Source organism: Callithrix jacchus, chromosome 10, assembly GCF_049354715.1.
Source record: "Callithrix jacchus isolate 240 chromosome 10, calJac240_pri, whole genome shotgun sequence".
NCBI classification, from domain to species: domain Eukaryota; kingdom Metazoa; phylum Chordata; class Mammalia; order Primates; family Cebidae; genus Callithrix; species Callithrix jacchus.
In genome coordinates, this window is record NC_133511.1 from 128,873,618 (window position 1) to 128,892,694 (window position 19,077).

Sequence of the window (19,077 nt, forward strand, 5' to 3'; positions counted from 1 at the left end):
ATTTTCGAAACCTGTTTAAGAAGTCACTGGTATATGTATTTAGAAATTAGATGTACATCTAGGCGAAGCTAAGTAGGCGATGTCACTAATTTTTGACTCTTGGCTATTGTGTGTGGTGGGCGTATTTTAAGTATGTTTGGTTTTAACTCTTCATAGAGAAGCTCACAGATCAGGTGATGCAGAATCCTCGAGTGTTGGCGGCTTTACAGGAGCGACTTGACAGTGTCCCTCACACCCCTTCCAGCTACATTGAAACGTGAGTACGCGTCAGTAGGGTCTCATGCAACGGAGGACAAAGGGAAAATCACTTTTTAGTTATTCGGAAGAGGAATAAATGTGTTTTCATTCCACAGACACTGTCTCTGAGAGACAGGCACTGATAAGTGGCCCTGTACCCCGTGCTCAGGCTCAGGGTTTGCCTGCGGGACGGAGCAGTCTTGTCAGTTGTCTGATAGGAAGTGCACAGTGCCATCTTGTGGAGGGCTAGAGGACTTCACGGATCATCCAAGTTGGGGAGGACAACTGGTGGCTTCTAAGTTAACTAAAAGAACTCCTTCCTGGCTAACCCACATGAGCCTGTGACACTGACACCTTAGAATAAAAATTAGCTGGGCATAGCGCCGCACGCCTCTGAGTGTTCACTACCCCTCAGCCTGGGTGACAGCGAGACTGTCTTAAAAAAAAAAAAAGTGGGGTCTTGCTGTATTGCCTACGCTGCTTTTGGATTTGAACTCTTAGGCTCAGTTCGTTCTCCTGCCTCCGCCTCCCAAAATGCTGGCTTGACGGGTGAGCCACCACACCTGGCTGATACCTTTGCTTTCCTACAAGAGGCCTGTGTCCTAGATGCATTGCAATATGAAAATGAGAAGGACGGTGACCCTCAGATGGCTCGTCAGGACCTCCGTCTTCGTTCTGGAAGGAATTTTGGTTTTTGAGTCATAGTCTCACCCTGTTGCCCAGGCTGGAGTGCAGTGGCATGTAATAGCTCATTGTAACCTTGAACTCCTGAGCTCCGGTAATCCTACCTCAGCCTCCAGAGTAGCTGGAACTGTAGGCGTGTACCACCGTGCCTGGCAGTTTTGTTGTTGTTGTTGTTGAAAGGAATGAGCTGTTACTGGGCTTCCATTTATAATTGGGTCAGGGCTTGGTCTCTCCGAGGTCCCACCTTACATACTGGTTTCCCCAATTACGACTACCAGGGCAATTATGACAAGAAGGGGACTTCGTATTTTTTTGAGACAGAGTTTCACTCTGTCACCCAGGCTGGAGTGCAGTGGTGCACTGTCTCAGCTCACTGCAAGTTCTGCCTCCTCGGTTCAGGTGATTCTCCTGCCACAGCTGGAATTACAGGTGTGAGCCACCATGCCCACCTAGCTTCTTTGTATTTAGATGTGCTGAACTCAGGTTTGTTACATAGGTGTACACATGCCGTGGTGATTTGCTGTATGCTTTCTTGTGTTTTTAGTAGAGACGGCGTTTTACCATGTTGGCCAGGTCAGTCAGAGTTTGCTTTGCCCATTTAGAAGCTTTTCAGGGGATTACTTAGTGGGTAAGATTTTTTGATGTTTTTTTTTTTGCAGACTAGATTGATGGGATGGAGTGATACTGAGCGGGAGTGGCAAGAATTGAGAATGAGTAATGGTTTCTGGTTTTCTCGCTTTAAAACTGGGCTAGTGGGGTGGCATTCTGTGAGGAACTGCTTGGGTGGCAACAAGTTTATGTGGGACTAGAAGTGGTTTCGTGTTGGCCGCATTCCAGGAAAAGTGCAGGGACCTGGGTGTAGTTGATATGAATGATTGGGGGACTGCTGGGGCACGCCAGGGTCCAGTTTGTTTAACATGCTTTGTCATTTTACTTCAGTTGGAAAGTTTCGAAAATTAAACTAATTTAAAATCGTATAATTAGCCAGACATGGTAGCTAACACCTGTAATCCTAGCACTTTGGGAGGCCAAAGCGGGCAGATTGCCTGAGCCCAGGAGTTTGAGACCAGCCTGGGCAATGTGGCCAAACCCCATCTCTACAAAAATGCAAAAAAAATTAACTGGCCTGGTTGTGTGCCCCTGTAATCCATCTACTCGGGATGCTGAGGTGGGAGGATCATTTGAGCCCAGAAAGTTGAGGCTACAGTGAGCCGAAACTGTACCACTGCACTGCAGCCTGGGCAGCAGAGTGCCCTGTCACAGTGAACAAATGATCAGAGCAGAAGAGAGGCACAAATGCCAGTGAGAGTCCAGTTCTTCATGCTTTTCCCTCGTTTTCACCTACCAGCAGTAGTTCCAGAGTGTTAAACATTATTTGAGAGTCAGTGCTTAAATTAAGGACCTTAGCTGTGGTTCTGTTTAACCCCGGAGACTGGTCCTTTGGGATGCAACGCAGTTGTTCTAGTAACTGCCAGCCCAGTGATACCTGTGTGAGAACTGCCTATTGTTCTGTGCAGTGTGATGTTGGAGGGTAAGTCATGCGCTTAGACTTAGGACTCTGATCATGTGAATGAGTATTCAAGATGCAGGACCCAGGGCCTTGCCCCAGGGTAGATTATTTGGGTCTGTGATGAGGCCAGGAATCTGTTCTTCAGTCCGCATGATTGTGACACATAGTTCTGATGGGTTAAAAACAGGGATTTCTCTTCTGACTTATAGAAGTTATACATACAAACTAAAATATTTTTTAAAACATGGAAAAGGATTGAAAGACAGACTCATCGTTGGCCTGACTCTAAGACAAACTTGTGTTATCTATGGTCTGTGTTTCTCCAGTGTGCCAAGTGGATCCCACGTGGCACTGAATATTCTTGGACAGTGCGGTGATGCATAGGCTGTATTTGAACTTGCATCGTGTAGTTTTCAGTTTTACGGATCTATCGATGGACACTCCAGCATGAATACTTGATTAGGATAAATTTTTTTTCCCTCTTTTGGTAAGATAGAGTCTTGCTCTGTTGCCCAGGCTGGAGTGCAGTAGTGCAGTCATAGCTTCCTGCTGCCTTGACCTCCCAGACTCAAGTGATCCTGCTGCATCAGCCTCCCGAGTAGCTGGGACTACAGGTCAGCTGCACACCATCATGCCTGGCTATTTTAGGAAGTTTTTGGTAGAGAGGGGTCTTGCTCTATTGCTCGGGCTGCTCTTGGAGTCCTGCCCTCAAGCAAAATCCTCCCACCTTGGCCTCCCAAAGTGGTGGTATCACAGGCATCAGCCACTGCGTCCCGCCTGAAGGATAAATTCTTAAAGGTAGAATTACTGGGTCCAAAGAACATTTTCAGTATTTCTGCCCTTAAGAAAGATGAATCAGTTAGAGGGCTTCTTAGCCCTTAGCCTCATAAAACCTAGGTGTTTTGTTTTGGTATTAATTGCCAATTTGGTAAGGAATAGATGAGTGCTTTTAAATGTTTACATTGTTTCGGATATTTTATGAGATTGAACCTGTCTTCGTGTTGGACAATTTGTGTTTATTCTTTCATGAATTGTCTTTTCTGCATCCTCCTGTACCCTTTTTTACTGTTGGGATGTTCAACCTTAATGATTTTTAAGAGGTCTTGTTCATGGTAAGGGTGTTAGTTCTGCCAACCTGAATTTATTTTAATAGAATTGAAAAGCATGCTTCCTTACTTTGCAGGCATGAGGATGTTGTCTTTCTTATTCCCTTTTTTAGTTTACCTAAAGCAGTAAAAAGAAGAATTAATGCATTGAAACAACTTCAGGTGAGGTGTGCTCATATAGAAGCCAAGTTCTATGAAGAAGTTCATGACTTGGAAAGAAAGTATGCAGCATTATACCAGCCTCTCTTTGACAAGGTAGGGGCTCTGTTAATGAGGTTAATATGCAGACGGTGTTATGTTCTGATAAACCCAGTATAAGTTGACAACATCTAGGGCAAAAAGGCATCTCACCTACCGGATGTAGCTTAGTCTGGACTACCTTAAACGAGCCCAGAACACTTTGACCTTCCACAAACCTGTTTTATAATAAAGTGCTGAGTATCTCGTGTCCTTTACTGAACACTCCACCGAGAGTAGAACACAGTGTGGCTCTGTGGGTGCCCGAAGTTTGGTAGCTTCTGCACCATTGTGAAGTTGAAAGTCTTTAGTCGAAGCATTGGAAGTTGGGGAGCATCTTTATTTTAGATCTTTAGGTGAAACATCCAGAGTTACCCAGGGAAACATTGAGTATTTTTCTTTGAACGCTAAGATTTAGAATCTTAAAATATTTGTAAAAATAAGCAGTTTTCAAAGTCGTTTTATAGACATTATTTATACATTTAACTCTTGAGTTTCCAAATAAGCTAATAACATAATCCTAATAAGGCCTCATTTTTATGTAGAGAAGAGAATTTATCACCGGCGATGTTGAACCAACAGATGCGGAATCGGAATGGCACAGCGAAAATGAAGAGGAGGAGAAATTGGCTGTAAGTCTTTAGAAAAATGTGACTCGTGTTCTGTTTTAATACTGTTGAAAATAAGCATTTTTACATGAGTTTTAATTACTAGTAAACGTTGGTGCTTCTCACAGTTGGTGTTGCTGCATCATTAGGCTGGGTGTTTAGATTCCTTTCCGATACGGATCTAGTGTCTGACACAGCACTGTCAGTTAATACGAGGAGTAAGATGTAGTGCCACCTCAGTTATCTGTGGACAGGAGCATTTCGAAATAAGGGATCAGACGAACAAAGGTTGAAACATCAGAGAAAGCAAAGATCAAGAGGAGATGCTCCTGTGTGCTCAGTCACTGGAAGACTGGGGGAGTTGTGAGGGGAGTACCTTTCTGCTGAGTGGCGTGGACTAGCGTGCTCCCTGAGAGGTGCTCAGCCGGTGGATGGTTGAGTATGGTGGTTGTGGTGTGACTGTCAGTACCTGCTCACAGCTTTCTTCTAGTGACTGGTCCCATTCTAGTGCTGTGAAAACTCCCAGTTCACAGGTTAACTTTGTCAGCCGGATTTTATGTTCGGGAGACAAGTAACTTTTATCCTATAACTAATTTTTTGCAGTTTTTATGTTTGTTATGAGGTGTATGATAATTTTGGTGGCCATATGTGTTTTTCATCCTTTAAAAATATGTAGAACCTGGCCTAATTGAAGCCATGGCTATAGATTAATGTAGTTGTGAATCCGTTTCCTACAGCTGAAGGGAATCTGCCTTCGCTGATTTAAAAAACCTGCAAGATCATTTCATTATAACAGTCCCATTTGGCAAGACATTCAGAATTTACCATGGTTCCATTTAGTGTTGAGTTTTACTTCCCTTTGTCTACCTTTTCCATGGGGCCTGATGTCATAAAACCTCCCCTGCACTTTGCCAGGTAGCCTTTCTGGTCACTTTCTGACGGTTGCATAGTGTCCGTGAAACGGCGTCTGTAACCATTTCCTTAGAACTGGGTAAGTTGCTGAGTACTTTCTGATGGTTGCATAGTGTCCGTGAAACGGCGTCTGTAGCAGTTTCCTTAGAACTGGGTAAGTTGCTGAGTACTTTCTGATGGTTGCATAGTGTCCGTGAAACGGCGTCTGTAGCCATTTCCTTAGAACTGGGTAAGTTGCTGAGTACTTTCTGGTCACTTTCTGATGGTTGCATAGTGTCCGTGAAACGGCGTCTGTAGCCATTTCCTTAGAACTGGGTAAGTTGCTGAGTACTTTCTGATGGTTGCATAGTGTCCGTGAAACGGCGTCTGTAACCATTTCCTTAGAACTGGGTAAGTTGCTGAGTACTTTCTGATGGTTGCATACTGTCCGTGAAACGGCGTCTGTAGCCATTTCCTTAGAACTGGGTAAGTTATGAGTACTTTCTGATGGTTGCATAGTGTCCGTGAAACGGCGTCTGTAGCCATTTCCTTAGAACTGGGTAAGTTATGAGTACTTTCTGATGGTTGCATAGTGTCCGTGAAACGGCATCTGTAGCCATTTCCTTAGAACTGGGTAAGTTGCTGAGTACTTTCTGGTCACTTTCTGATGGTTGCATAGTGTCCGTGAAACGGCGTCTGTAACCATTTCCTTAGAACTGGGTAAGTTGCTGAGTACTTTCTGATGGTTGCGTAGTGTCCGTGAAACGGCGTCTGTAGCCGTTTCCTTAGAACTGGGTAAGTTGCTGAGTACTTTCTGACGGTTGCATAGTGTCCGTGAAACGGCGTCTGTAACCATTTCCTTAGAACTGGGTAAGTTATGAGTACTTTCTGGTCACTTTCTGATGGTTGCATAGTGTCCGTGAAACGGCGTCTGTAGCCATTTCCTTAGAATTGGGTAAGTTGCTGAGTACTTTCTGACGGTTGCATAGTGTCCGTGAAACGGCGTCTGTAACCATTTCCTTAGAACTGGGTAAGTTGCTGAGTACTTTCTGATGGTTGCGTAGTGTCCGTGAAACGGCGTCTGTAGCCGTTTCCTTAGAACTGGGTAAGTTGCTGAGTACTTTCTGACGGTTGCATAGTGTCCGTGAAACGGCGTCTGTAACCATTTCCTTAGAACTGGGTAAGTTATGAGTACTTTCTGGTCACTTTCTGATGGTTGCATAGTGTCCGTGAAACGGCGTCTGTAGCCATTTCCTTAGAACTGGGTAAGTTGCTGAGTACTTTCTGACGGTTGCATAGTGTCCGTGAAACGGCGTCTGTAACCATTTCCTTAGAACTGGGTAAGTTGCTGAGTACTTTCTGATGGTTGCGTAGTGTCCGTGAAACGGCGTCTGTAGCCGTTTCCTTAGAACTGGGTAAGTTGCTGAGTACTTTCTGACGGTTGCATAGTGTCCGTGAAACGGCGTCTGTAACCATTTCCTTAGAACTGGGTAAGTTATGAGTACTTTCTGGTCACTTTCTGATGGTTGCATAGTGTCCGTGAAACGGCGTCTGTAGCCATTTCCTTAGAACTGGGTAAGTTGCTGAGTACTTTCTGACGGTTGCATAGTGTCCGTGAAACAGCGTCTGTAGCCGTTTCCTTAGAACTGGGTAAGTTGCTGAGTACTTTCTGATGGTTGCATAGTGTCTGTGAAACGGCATCTGTAGCCATTTCCTTAGAACTGGGTAAGTTATGAGTACTTTCTGATGGTTGCATAGTGTCCGTGAAACGGCGTCTGTAACCATTTCCTTAGAACTGGGTAAGTTGCTGAGTACTTTCTGGTCACTTTCTGATGGTTGCATAGTGTCCGTGAAACAGCATCTGTAACCATTTCCTTAGAACTGGGTAAGTTATGAGTACTTTCTGATGGTTGAATAGTGTCCGTGAAACGGCGTCTGTAGCCATTTCCTTAGAACTGGGTAAGTTATGAGTACTTTCTGATGGTTGCATAGTGTCCGTGAAACGGCGTCTGTAGCCGTTTCCTTAGAACTGGGTAAGTTGCTGAGTACTTTCTGGTCACTTTCTGATGGTTGCATAGAGTCCGTGAAACGGCGTCTGTAGCCATTTCCTTAGAACTGGGTAAGTTGCTGAGTACTTTCTGATGGTTGCATAGTGTCCGTGAAACGGCGTCTGTAGCCGTTTCCTCAGAACTGGGTTAGTTACTGAGTACTTTCTGATGGTTGCATAGTGTCCGTGAAACGGCGTCTGTAGCCGTTTCCTTAGAACTGGGTAAGTTGCTGAGTACTTTCTGATGGTTGCATAGTGTCCGTGAAACTGCGTCTGTAGCCATTTCCTTAGAACTGGGTAAGTTGCTGAGTACTTTCTGATGGTTGCATAGTGTCCGTGAAACTGCGTCTGTAGCCATTTCCTTAGAACTGGGTAAGTTGCTGAGTACTTTCTGATGGTTGCATAGTGTCCATGAAACTGCGTCTGTAGCCATTTCCTTAGAACTGGGTAAGTTGCTGAGTACTTTCTGATGGTTGCATAGTGTCCGTGAAACGGCGTCTGTAGCCGTTTCCTTAGAACTGGGTAAGTTATGAGTACTTTCTGATGGTTGCATAGTGTCCGTGAAACGGCGTCTGTAGCCGTTTCCTTAGAACTGGGTAAGTTGCTGAGTACTTTCTGAGGGTTGCATAGTGTCCGTGAAACGGCGTCTGTAACCATTTCCTTAGAACTGGGTAAGTTATGAGTACTTTCTGATGGTTGCATAGTGTCCGTGAAACGGCGTCTGTAGCCGTTTCCTTAGAACTGGGTAAGTTGCTGAGTACTTTCTGATGGTTGCATAGTGTCCGTGAAACGGCGTCTGTAGCCATTTCCTTAGAACTGGGTAAGTTATGAGTACTTTCTGATGGTTGCATAGTGTCCGTGAAACGGCGTCTGTAGCCATTTCCTTAGAACTGGGTAAGTTATGAGTACTTTCTGATGGTTGCATAGTGTCCGTGAAACGGCGTCTGTAGCCGTTTCCTTAGAACTGGGTAAGTTGCTGAGTACTTTCTGGTCACTTTCTGATGGTTGCATAGTGTCCGTGAAACGGCGTCTGTAGCCATTTCCTTAGAACTGGGTAAGTTATGAGTACTTTCTGATGGTTGCATAGTGTCCGTGAAACGGCGTCTGTAGCCATTTCCTTAGAACTGGGTAAGTTATGAGTACTTTCTGATGGTTGCATAGTGTCCGTGAAACGGCGTCTGTAGCCGTTTCCTTAGAACTGGGTAAGTTGCTGAGTACTTTCTGATGGTTGCATAGTGTCCGTGAAACGGCGTCTGTAGCCATTTCCTTAGAACTGGGTAAGTTGCTGAGTACTTTCTGATGGTTGCATAGTGTCCGTGAAACGGCGTCTGTAGCCTTTTCCTTAGAACTGGGTAAGTTATGAGTACTTTCTGACGGTTGCATAGTGTCCGTGAAACGGCGTCTGTAGCCGTTTCCTTAGAACTGGGTAAGTTGCTGAGTACTTTCTGATGGTTGCATAGTGTCCGTGAAACGGCGTCTGTAACCATTTCCTTAGAACTGGGTAAGTTATGAGTACTTTCTGATGGTTGCATAGTGTCCGTGAAACGGCGTCTGTAGCCGTTTCCTTAGAACTGGGTAAGTTGCTGAGTACTTTCTGATGGTTGCATAGTGTCCGTGAAATGGCGTCTGTAGCCATTTCCTTAGAACTGGGTAAGTTATGAGTACTTTCTGATGGTTGCATAGTGTCCGTGAAACGGCGTCTGTAGCCATTTCCTTAGAACTGGGTAAGTTATGAGTACTTTCTGATGGTTGCATAGTGTCCGTGAAACGGCGTCTGTAGCCATTTACTTAGAACTGGGTAAGTTATGAGTACTTTCTGATGGTTGCATAGTGTCCGTGAAACGGCGTCTGTAGCCGTTTCCTTAGAACTGGGTAAGTTGCTGAGTACTTTCTGGTCACTTTCTGATGGTTGCATAGTGTCCGTGAAACGGCGTCTGTAGCCATTTCCTTAGAACTGGGTAAGTTGCTGAGTACTTTCTGATGGTTGCATAGTGTCCGTGAAACGGCGTCTGTAGCCGTTTCCTCAGAACTGGGTTAGTTACTGAGTACTTTCTGATGGTTGCATAGTGTCCGTGAAACGGCGTCTGTAGCCGTTTCCTTAGAACTGGGTAAGTTGCTGAGTACTTTCTGATGGTTGCATAGTGTCCGTGAAACTGCGTCTGTAGCCGTTTCCTTAGAACTGGGTAAGTTGCTGAGTACTTTCTGATGGTTGCATAGTGTCCGTGAAACTGCGTCTGTAGCCATTTCCTTAGAACTGGGTAAGTTGCTGAGTACTTTCTGATGGTTGCATAGTGTCCGTGAAACTGCGTCTGTAGCCATTTCCTTAGAACTGGGTAAGTTGCTGAGTACTTTCTGATGGTTGCATAGTGTCCGTGAAACGGCGTCTGTAGCCGTTTCCTTAGAACTGGGTAAGTTATGAGTACTTTCTGATGGTTGCATAGTGTCCGTGAAACGGCGTCTGTAGCCGTTTCCTTAGAACTGGGTAAGTTGCTGAGTACTTTCTGATGGTTGCATAGTGTCCGTGAAACGGCGTCTGTAACCATTTCCTTAGAACTGGGTAAGTTATGAGTACTTTCTGATGGTTGCATAGTGTCCGTGAAACGGCGTCTGTAGCCGTTTCCTTAGAACTGGGTAAGTTGCTGAGTACTTTCTGATGGTTGCATAGTGTCCGTGAAACGGCGTCTGTAGCCATTTCCTTAGAACTGGGTAAGTTGCTGAGTACTTTCTGATGGTTGCATAGTGTCCGTGAAACGGCGTCTGTAGCCATTTCCTTAGAACTGGGTAAGTTATGAGTACTTTCTGATGGTTGCATAGTGTCCGTGAAACTGCGTCTGTAGCCATTTCCTTAGAACTGGGTAAGTTGCTGAGTACTTTCTGATGGTTGCATAGTGTCCATGAAACTGCGTCTGTAGCCATTTCCTTAGAACTGGGTAAGTTGCTGAGTACTTTCTGATGGTTGCATAGTGTCCGTGAAACGGCGTCTGTAGCCGTTTCCTTAGAACTGGGTAAGTTATGAGTACTTTCTGATGGTTGCATAGTGTCCGTGAAACGGCGTCTGTAGCCGTTTCCTTAGAACTGGGTAAGTTGCTGAGTACTTTCTGAGGGTTGCATAGTGTCCGTGAAACGGCGTCTGTAACCATTTCCTTAGAACTGGGTAAGTTATGAGTACTTTCTGATGGTTGCATAGTGTCCGTGAAACGGCGTCTGTAGCCGTTTCCTTAGAACTGGGTAAGTTGCTGAGTACTTTCTGATGGTTGCATAGTGTCCGTGAAACGGCGTCTGTAGCCATTTCCTTAGAACTGGGTAAGTTATGAGTACTTTCTGATGGTTGCATAGTGTCCGTGAAACGGCGTCTGTAGCCATTTCCTTAGAACTGGGTAAGTTATGAGTACTTTCTGATGGTTGCATAGTGTCCGTGAAACGGCGTCTGTAGCCGTTTCCTTAGAACTGGGTAAGTTGCTGAGTACTTTCTGGTCACTTTCTGATGGTTGCATAGTGTCCGTGAAACGGCGTCTGTAGCCATTTCCTTAGAACTGGGTAAGTTATGAGTACTTTCTGATGGTTGCATAGTGTCCGTGAAACGGCGTCTGTAGCCATTTCCTTAGAACTGGGTAAGTTATGAGTACTTTCTGATGGTTGCATAGTGTCCGTGAAACGGCGTCTGTAGCCGTTTCCTTAGAACTGGGTAAGTTGCTGAGTACTTTCTGATGGTTGCATAGTGTCCGTGAAACGGCGTCTGTAGCCATTTCCTTAGAACTGGGTAAGTTGCTGAGTACTTTCTGATGGTTGCATAGTGTCCGTGAAACGGCGTCTGTAGCCATTTCCTTAGAACTGGGTAAGTTATGAGTACTTTCTGACGGTTGCATAGTGTCCGTGAAACGGCGTCTGTAGCCGTTTCCTTAGAACTGGGTAAGTTGCTGAGTACTTTCTGATGGTTGCATAGTGTCCGTGAAACGGCGTCTGTAACCATTTCCTTAGAACTGGGTAAGTTATGAGTACTTTCTGATGGTTGCATAGTGTCCGTGAAACGGCGTCTGTAGCCGTTTCCTTAGAACTGGGTAAGTTGCTGAGTACTTTCTGATGGTTGCATAGTGTCCGTGAAATGGCGTCTGTAGCCATTTCCTTAGAACTGGGTAAGTTATGAGTACTTTCTGATGGTTGCATAGTGTCCGTGAAACGGCGTCTGTAGCCATTTCCTTAGAACTGGGTAAGTTATGAGTACTTTCTGATGGTTGCATAGTGTCCGTGAAACGGCGTCTGTAGCCATTTACTTAGAACTGGGTAAGTTATGAGTACTTTCTGATGGTTGCATAGTGTCCGTGAAACGGCGTCTGTAGCCGTTTCCTTAGAACTGGGTAAGTTGCTGAGTACTTTCTGGTCACTTTCTGATGGTTGCATAGTGTCCGTGAAACGGCGTCTGTAGCCATTTCCTTAGAACTGGGTAAGTTGCTGAGTACTTTCTGATGGTTGCATAGTGTCCGTGAAACGGCGTCTGTAGCCGTTTCCTCAGAACTGGGTTAGTTACTGAGTACTTTCTGATGGTTGCATAGTGTCCGTGAAACGGCGTCTGTAGCCGTTTCCTTAGAACTGGGTAAGTTGCTGAGTACTTTCTGATGGTTGCATAGTGTCCGTGAAACTGCGTCTGTAGCCGTTTCCTTAGAACTGGGTAAGTTGCTGAGTACTTTCTGATGGTTGCATAGTGTCCGTGAAACTGCGTCTGTAGCCATTTCCTTAGAACTGGGTAAGTTGCTGAGTACTTTCTGATGGTTGCATAGTGTCCGTGAAACTGCGTCTGTAGCCATTTCCTTAGAACTGGGTAAGTTGCTGAGTACTTTCTGATGGTTGCATAGTGTCCGTGAAACGGCGTCTGTAGCCGTTTCCTTAGAACTGGGTAAGTTATGAGTACTTTCTGATGGTTGCATAGTGTCCGTGAAACGGCGTCTGTAGCCGTTTCCTTAGAACTGGGTAAGTTGCTGAGTACTTTCTGATGGTTGCATAGTGTCCGTGAAACGGCGTCTGTAACCATTTCCTTAGAACTGGGTAAGTTATGAGTACTTTCTGATGGTTGCATAGTGTCCGTGAAACGGCGTCTGTAGCCGTTTCCTTAGAACTGGGTAAGTTGCTGAGTACTTTCTGATGGTTGCATAGTGTCCGTGAAACGGCGTCTGTAGCCATTTCCTTAGAACTGGGTAAGTTATGAGTACTTTCTGATGGTTGCATAGTGTCCGTGAAACGGCGTCTGTAGCCATTTCCTTAGAACTGGGTAAGTTATGAGTACTTTCTGATGGTTGCATAGTGTCCGTGAAACGGCGTCTGTAGCCGTTTCCTTAGAACTGGGTAAGTTGCTGAGTACTTTCTGGTCACTTTCTGATGGTTGCATAGTGTCCGTGAAACGGCGTCTGTAGCCATTTCCTTAGAACTGGGTAAGTTATGAGTACTTTCTGATGGTTGCATAGTGTCCGTGAAACGGCGTCTGTAGCCATTTCCTTAGAACTGGGTAAGTTATGAGTACTTTCTGATGGTTGCATAGTGTCCGTGAAACGGCGTCTGTAGCCGTTTCCTTAGAACTGGGTAAGTTGCTGAGTACTTTCTGATGGTTGCATAGTGTCCGTGAAACGGCGTCTGTAGCCATTTCCTTAGAACTGGGTAAGTTGCTGAGTACTTTCTGATGGTTGCATAGTGTCCGTGAAACGGCGTCTGTAGCCATTTCCTTAGAACTGGGTAAGTTATGAGTACTTTCTGACGGTTGCATAGTGTCCGTGAAACGGCGTCTGTAGCCGTTTCCTTAGAACTGGGTAAGTTGCTGAGTACTTTCTGATGGTTGCATAGTGTCCGTGAAACGGCGTCTGTAACCATTTCCTTAGAACTGGGTAAGTTATGAGTACTTTCTGATGGTTGCATAGTGTCCGTGAAACGGCGTCTGTAGCCGTTTCCTTAGAACTGGGTAAGTTGCTGAGTACTTTCTGATGGTTGCATAGTGTCCGTGAAACGGCGTCTGTAGCCGTTTCCTTAGAACTGGGTAAGTTATGAGTACTTTCTGATGGTTGCATAGTGTCCGTGAAACGGCGTCTGTAGCCGTTTCCTTAGAACTGGGTAAGTTATGAGTACTTTCTGATGGTTGCATAGTGTCCGTGAAACGGCGTCTGTAGCCATTTCCTTAGAACTGGGTAAGTTATGAGTACTTTCTGATGGTTGCATAGTGTCCGTGAAACGGCGTCTGTAGCCATTTCCTTAGAACTGGGTAAGTTATGAGTACTTTCTGATGGTTGCATAGTGTCCGTGAAACGGCGTCTGTAGCCATTTCCTTAGAACTGGGTAAGTTATGAGTACTTTCTGATGGTTGCATAGTGTCCGTGAAACGGCGTCTGTAGCCATTTCCTTAGAACTGGGTAAGTTATGAGTACTTTCTGATGGTTGCATAGTGTCCGTGAAACGGCGTCTGTAGCCATTTCCTTAGAACTGGGTAAGTTATGAGTACTTTCTGATGGTTGCATAGTGTCCGTGAAACGGCGTCTGTAGCCATTTCCTTAGAACTGGGTAAGTTATGAGTACTTTCTGATGGTTGCATAGTGTCCGTGAAACGGCGTCTGTAGCCATTTCCTTAGAACTGGGTAAGTTGCTGAGTACTTTCTGGTCACTTTCTGATGGTTGCATAGTGTCCGTGAAACGGCGTCTGTAGCCATTTCCTTAGAACTGGGTAAGTTATGAGTACTTTCTGATGGTTGCATAGTGTCCGTGAAACGGCGTCTGTAGCCGTTTCCTTAGAACTGGGTAAGTTATGAGTACTTTCTGATGGTTGCATAGTGTCCGTGAAACGGCGTCTGTAGCCGTTTCCTTAGAACTGGGTAAGTTGCTGAGTACTTTCTGATGGTTGCATAGTGTCCGTGAAACGGCGTCTGTAGCCATTTCCTTAGAACTGGGTAAGTTGCTGAGTACTTTCTGATGGTTGCATAGTGTCCGTGAAACCGCGTCTGTAGCCGTTTCCTTAGAACTGGGTAAGTTATGAGTACTTTCTGATGGTTGCATAGTGTCCGTGAAACGGCGTCTGTAGCCATTTCCTTAGAACTGGGTAAGTTATGAGTACTTTCTGATGGTTGCATAGTGTCCGTGAAACGGCGTCTGTAGCCGTTTCCTTAGAACTGGGTAAGTTGCTGAGTACTTTCTGATGGTTGCATAGTGTCCGTGAAACGGCGTCTGTAGCCATTTCCTTAGAACTGGGTAAGTTGCTGAGTACTTTCTGATGGTTGCATAGTGTCCGTGAAACGGCGTCTGTAGCCATTTCCTTAGAACTGGGTAAGTTATGAGTACTTTCTGACGGTTGCATAGTGTCCGTGAAACGGCGTCTGTAGCCGTTTCCTTAGAACTGGGTAAGTTGCTGAGTACTTTCTGATGGTTGCATAGTGTCCGTGAAACGGCGTCTGTAACCATTTCCTTAGAACTGGGTAAGTTATGAGTACTTTCTGATGGTTGCATAGTGTCCGTGAAACGGCGTCTGTAGCCGTTTCCTTAGAACTGGGTAAGTTGCTGAGTACTTTCTGATGGTTGCATAGTGTCCGTGAAACGGCGTCTGTAGCCGTTTCCTTAGAACTGGGTAAGTTATGAGTACTTTCTGATGGTTGCATAGTGTCCGTGAAACGGCGTCTGTAGCCATTTCCTTAGAACTGGGTAAGTTATGAGTACTTTCTGATGGTTGCATAGTGTCCGTGAAACGGCGTCTGTAGCCATTTCCTTAGAACTGGGTAAGTTATGAGTACTTTCTGATGGTTGCATAGTGTCCGTGAAACGGCGTCTGTAGCCATTTCCTTAGAACTGGGTAAGTTATGAGTACTTTCTGATGGTTGCATAGTGTCCGTGAAACGGCGTCTGTAGCCATTTCCTTAGAACTGGGTAAGTTATGAGTACTTTCTGATGGTTGCATAGTGTCCGTGAAACGGCGTCTGTAGCCATTTCCTTAGAACTGGGTAAGTTATGAGTACTTTCTGATGGTTGCATAGTGTCCGTGAAACGGCGTCTGTAGCCATTTCCTTAGAACTGGGTAAGTTATGAGTACTTTCTGATGGTTGCATAGTGTCCGTGAAACGGCGTCTGTAGCCATTTCCTTAGAACTGGGTAAGTTATGAGTACTTTCTGATGGTTGCATAGTGTCCGTGAAACGGCGTCTGTAGCCATTTCCTTAGAACTGGGTAAGTTGCTGAGTACTTTCTGGTCACTTTCTGATGGTTGCATAGTGTCCGTGAAACGGCGTCTGTAGCCATTTCCTTAGAACTGGGTAAGTTATGAGTACTTTCTGATGGTTGCATAGTGTCCGTGAAACGGCGTCTGTAGCCGTTTCCTTAGAACTGGCTAAGTTATGAGTACTTTCTGATGGTTGCATAGTGTCCGTGAAACGGCGTCTGTAGCCGTTTCCTTAGAACTGGGTAAGTTGCTGAGTACTTTCTGATGGTTGCATAGTGTCCGTGAAACGGCGTCTGTAGCCATTTCCTTAGAACTGGGTAAGTTGCTGAGTACTTTCTGATGGTTGCATAGTGTCCGTGAAACCGCGTCTGTAGCCGTTTCCTTAGAACTGGGTAAGTTATGAGTACTTTCTGATGGTTGCATAGTGTCCGTGAAACGGCGTCTGTAGCCATTTCCTTAGAACTGGGTAAGTTATGAGTACTTTCTGATGGTTGCATAGTGTCCGTGAAACGGCGTCTGTAGCCGTTTCCTTAGAACTGGGTAAGTTATGAGTACTTTCTGATGGTTGCATAGTGTCCGTGAAACGGCGTCTGTAGCCGTTTCCTTAGAACTGGGTAAGTTGCTGAGTACTTTCTGATGGTTGCATAGTGTCCGTGAAACGGCATCTGTAGCCGTTTCCTTAGAACTGGGTAAGTTGCTGAGTACTTTCTTGCTGCAGCAAATTATTACTTTTTTTTTCTTCAACTTCCTGCCCCCCCGCCCCGCAAATTTTAACCGGAAGTCAGATTATTAGTCCAGGTGAACTATTTATCCTTGCACTGGACTTTTTTCACTCAGTGATAGTTGTTCTGCATATTTGTGTTGCATCTCCCTAAGGTTGAGGTACAGTCTTTGCATCTGCCTTTGTGGTGACAGTTGTCTCAAGGTGGCACCTCACAGAGCTAGCGCTGGGTGGCCTTTCCCAGAGTTGGTGGCACTTTTTCGTCTCTTTAGTTTTTCACCGTTGATGTGAGATCATATCGTGGAATTCCATGTGGATGTAATGTCTTGAATGCTTTTTCCTCAGAAACACGTGAAAAATGTCACATGGCCCAGTGAGTGGTTTGGAGATGCAGACTCAGAAAGGTTTCTGATGGGAGATAAGACAGGATTTGGAAATGATATTTGGCATTAAGCCACTGAGTTATTTGTAAATTTGTATTTTTGTGATTTATTTGCATCTTTTTTTTTTTTTTTAGGGAGATGTGAAAAATAAAGTAGTCATAACAGAAAAAGAGGCGGCAACAGCTGAAGAGCCAAATCCCAAAGGAATTCCAGAGTTCTGGTTTACCATCTTTAGAAATGTAGATATGCTAAGTGAATTAGTCCAGGTAAGCACATTTCTAAGTTGTAGAGAAATGACTTTTTTTTTTTTTTTTTTAAGACAGGGAGTCTCACTCTGTTGCCAGGCTGGAGTGCGGTGGTGCAATCTTGGCTCACAGCAACCTCTGACTGTGTGGTTCAAGCCGTTCTCCTGCCTCCCCTTCCCTAGTAGCTGGGCTTACAGGCACGTGCCACCACACCCAACTAATTTTTGTATGTTTAGTAGAGATGGGGTTTCACCGTGTTGGCCAGGGTGGTCTTGATCTCCTGACCTTGTGGTCTGCCTGCCTCAGCCTTCCAAAGTGCTGGGATTACAGGTGTGAGCCACCACATCCAGCCTGTGTGGTAGTCTTCTAACATTACTTATCTATGGTATTTCTGAAGCACTGAACTTGGCCTTTGAAAGGTGGTTCATGGTGGGCGGAGGGGCACTTTCTTTGACTAGGGCCTCTGGTGAGCAGTCCTCATCTCACAGTGAATGGTTTAGTCACAGTGGTGAATAAACCACTTCGATGCTGTCTTTGGCAGCTTTTGGTAGAAAGCCAGGCACCTCTGAGTCTCATCCAAAACTTTCCAGTCAGTTCCTTACCTTTTACCCCCTATAAAAGTCTCTTGCCTTGCCTGTGGGGAAGCCTGTGAATAGATTCAAAGCCCACCTCCAATCTTACTGTGATGTGAGTTCTCAGGAAAGCGTCAGAGTAGGATGATTAATTTTGAAGGGATGAAGGGTGTGTGTACACACATCTCTAATTTTTGAACAAGTTGCTAATGTTTTCTGAACATTTCTTTTGAAAAAGTACTTTTTTTTTTTTTTTTAAGGCCAGGCATGGTGGCTCATGTCTGTAGCCCCAGCACTTTGGGAGGCTGAGGTGCGCAGATCGTTTGAGACCAGCCTGGGCAGCATGACGAAATTCCATCTCTGCAAAAAATTACAGAAGTTAGCTGGGCGTGATGGTGTGCGCCTGTGGTCCCAGCTCCTTGGGAGGCTGAGGCAGGAGGATCACCTGAGCCCAGGAGGTCAAGGCTGTGGTGAGCCATAATCATGCCACTGCACTCCAGCCTGGTGGGTTGCAGAGTGAGACCCTGTCTTAAAAAATATATATATACCCAACCTTTCTGTTTTCGTCTTGCCTTGACATTTTACTTTTTATGGTGAAATGGTGAACAAATTAAAATATAACAAATTTGACCCAAGGTGGCCGATCACTAGCAGCTCAGGCTTGTAGCTCGCAGTGAAAGCGCAGAGAACGAGAGGACACCACACTTTCAGATGAATTTTTGCTGCTCATGGACCAGGAGATTCCCAGCGGAGGAGACCCACGGGTCGCCAGCGTGACTCTTGTGGCTGGCACGGCAGTTCTTGGTGCAGAGTAAAGGGTGCAGACTGGGTCCCCTTTTGGTCAACGTTTGGAGCTCAGCGAAGGCAGAGTTGCCCATTCAGCTGATTGAAGAAGGGATTCAGGAGGGAAGCCAGACCGGAGATTCCTGGGCAGAAAAGCAGCAAGAATCTTAACGCTGCTGTTTTAGCCAGTGGGTTGCTCAGATTTCGGCGCTGGGAATTAACAAGGTGGACGTCCACTCAGAGACCTAATTTGAAAGTCAGTAATTACAAAGACGACAGGTGGATAAATTTACAATGACGGGAAGAAACCAGCATAAAAAGGCTGAGAATACTCAAAATCAGAATGCCTCTCCCTCTACAGAGGATCACAGTTCCTCATCAACAAGGGAACAAGGCCTGATGGAGAATGAGTGCATTCCAATAACAGAATTAGGCTTCAGAAGGTGGATAATAAGAAACTTCTGTGAGTTAAAAGAACATGTTCTAGCCCAATGTAAAGAAACTAAGAATGTTGAAAAAAGGTTTGACGAAATCCTAACGAGAATAGACAATTTAGAGAGGAATATAAGTGAATTAATGGAACTGAAGAATACAATATGAGAATGCCGCGAAGTATGCACAGGTTTTAACCTCGAAATGATCAAGTAGAAGACAGTATATCAGAGGTCGAAGACCAAGTTAATGAAATGAAATGAGAAGACAAGATTAGAGAAGAAAGAGTAAAAAGGAATGAGCAACGTCTCCAAGAAATATGGGACTATGTGAAAAGACCTAATTTACATTTGATAGGTGTACCTGAATGTCATGAAGAGAATGAATCCAAGCTGGAAAATATTCTTCAGGATATTATTCAGGAAAAGTTTCCTAACCTAGTAAGG

General features: G+C 45.1%; 1 protein-coding gene across 7 annotated transcripts in view; it reads left to right on the forward strand.

Annotated features, from left to right (window-relative positions):
* NAP1L4 (nucleosome assembly protein 1 like 4) overlaps nucleotides 1-19,077 on the forward strand; it is a 60,469-nt gene that overhangs the window by 16,740 nt on the left and 24,652 nt on the right. For all 7 annotated transcript variants that reach the window (XM_078341758.1, XM_009008682.5, XM_078341757.1 and 4 more), the window contains exons 4-7: nucleotides 157-256; nucleotides 3,651-3,792; nucleotides 4,320-4,406; nucleotides 16,734-16,865. In XM_078341758.1, the coding sequence (XP_078197884.1) occupies nucleotides 157-256; nucleotides 3,651-3,792; nucleotides 4,320-4,406; nucleotides 16,734-16,865 (461 nt within the window). The remainder of the gene's footprint in view (nucleotides 1-156; nucleotides 257-3,650; nucleotides 3,793-4,319; nucleotides 4,407-16,733; nucleotides 16,866-19,077) is intronic.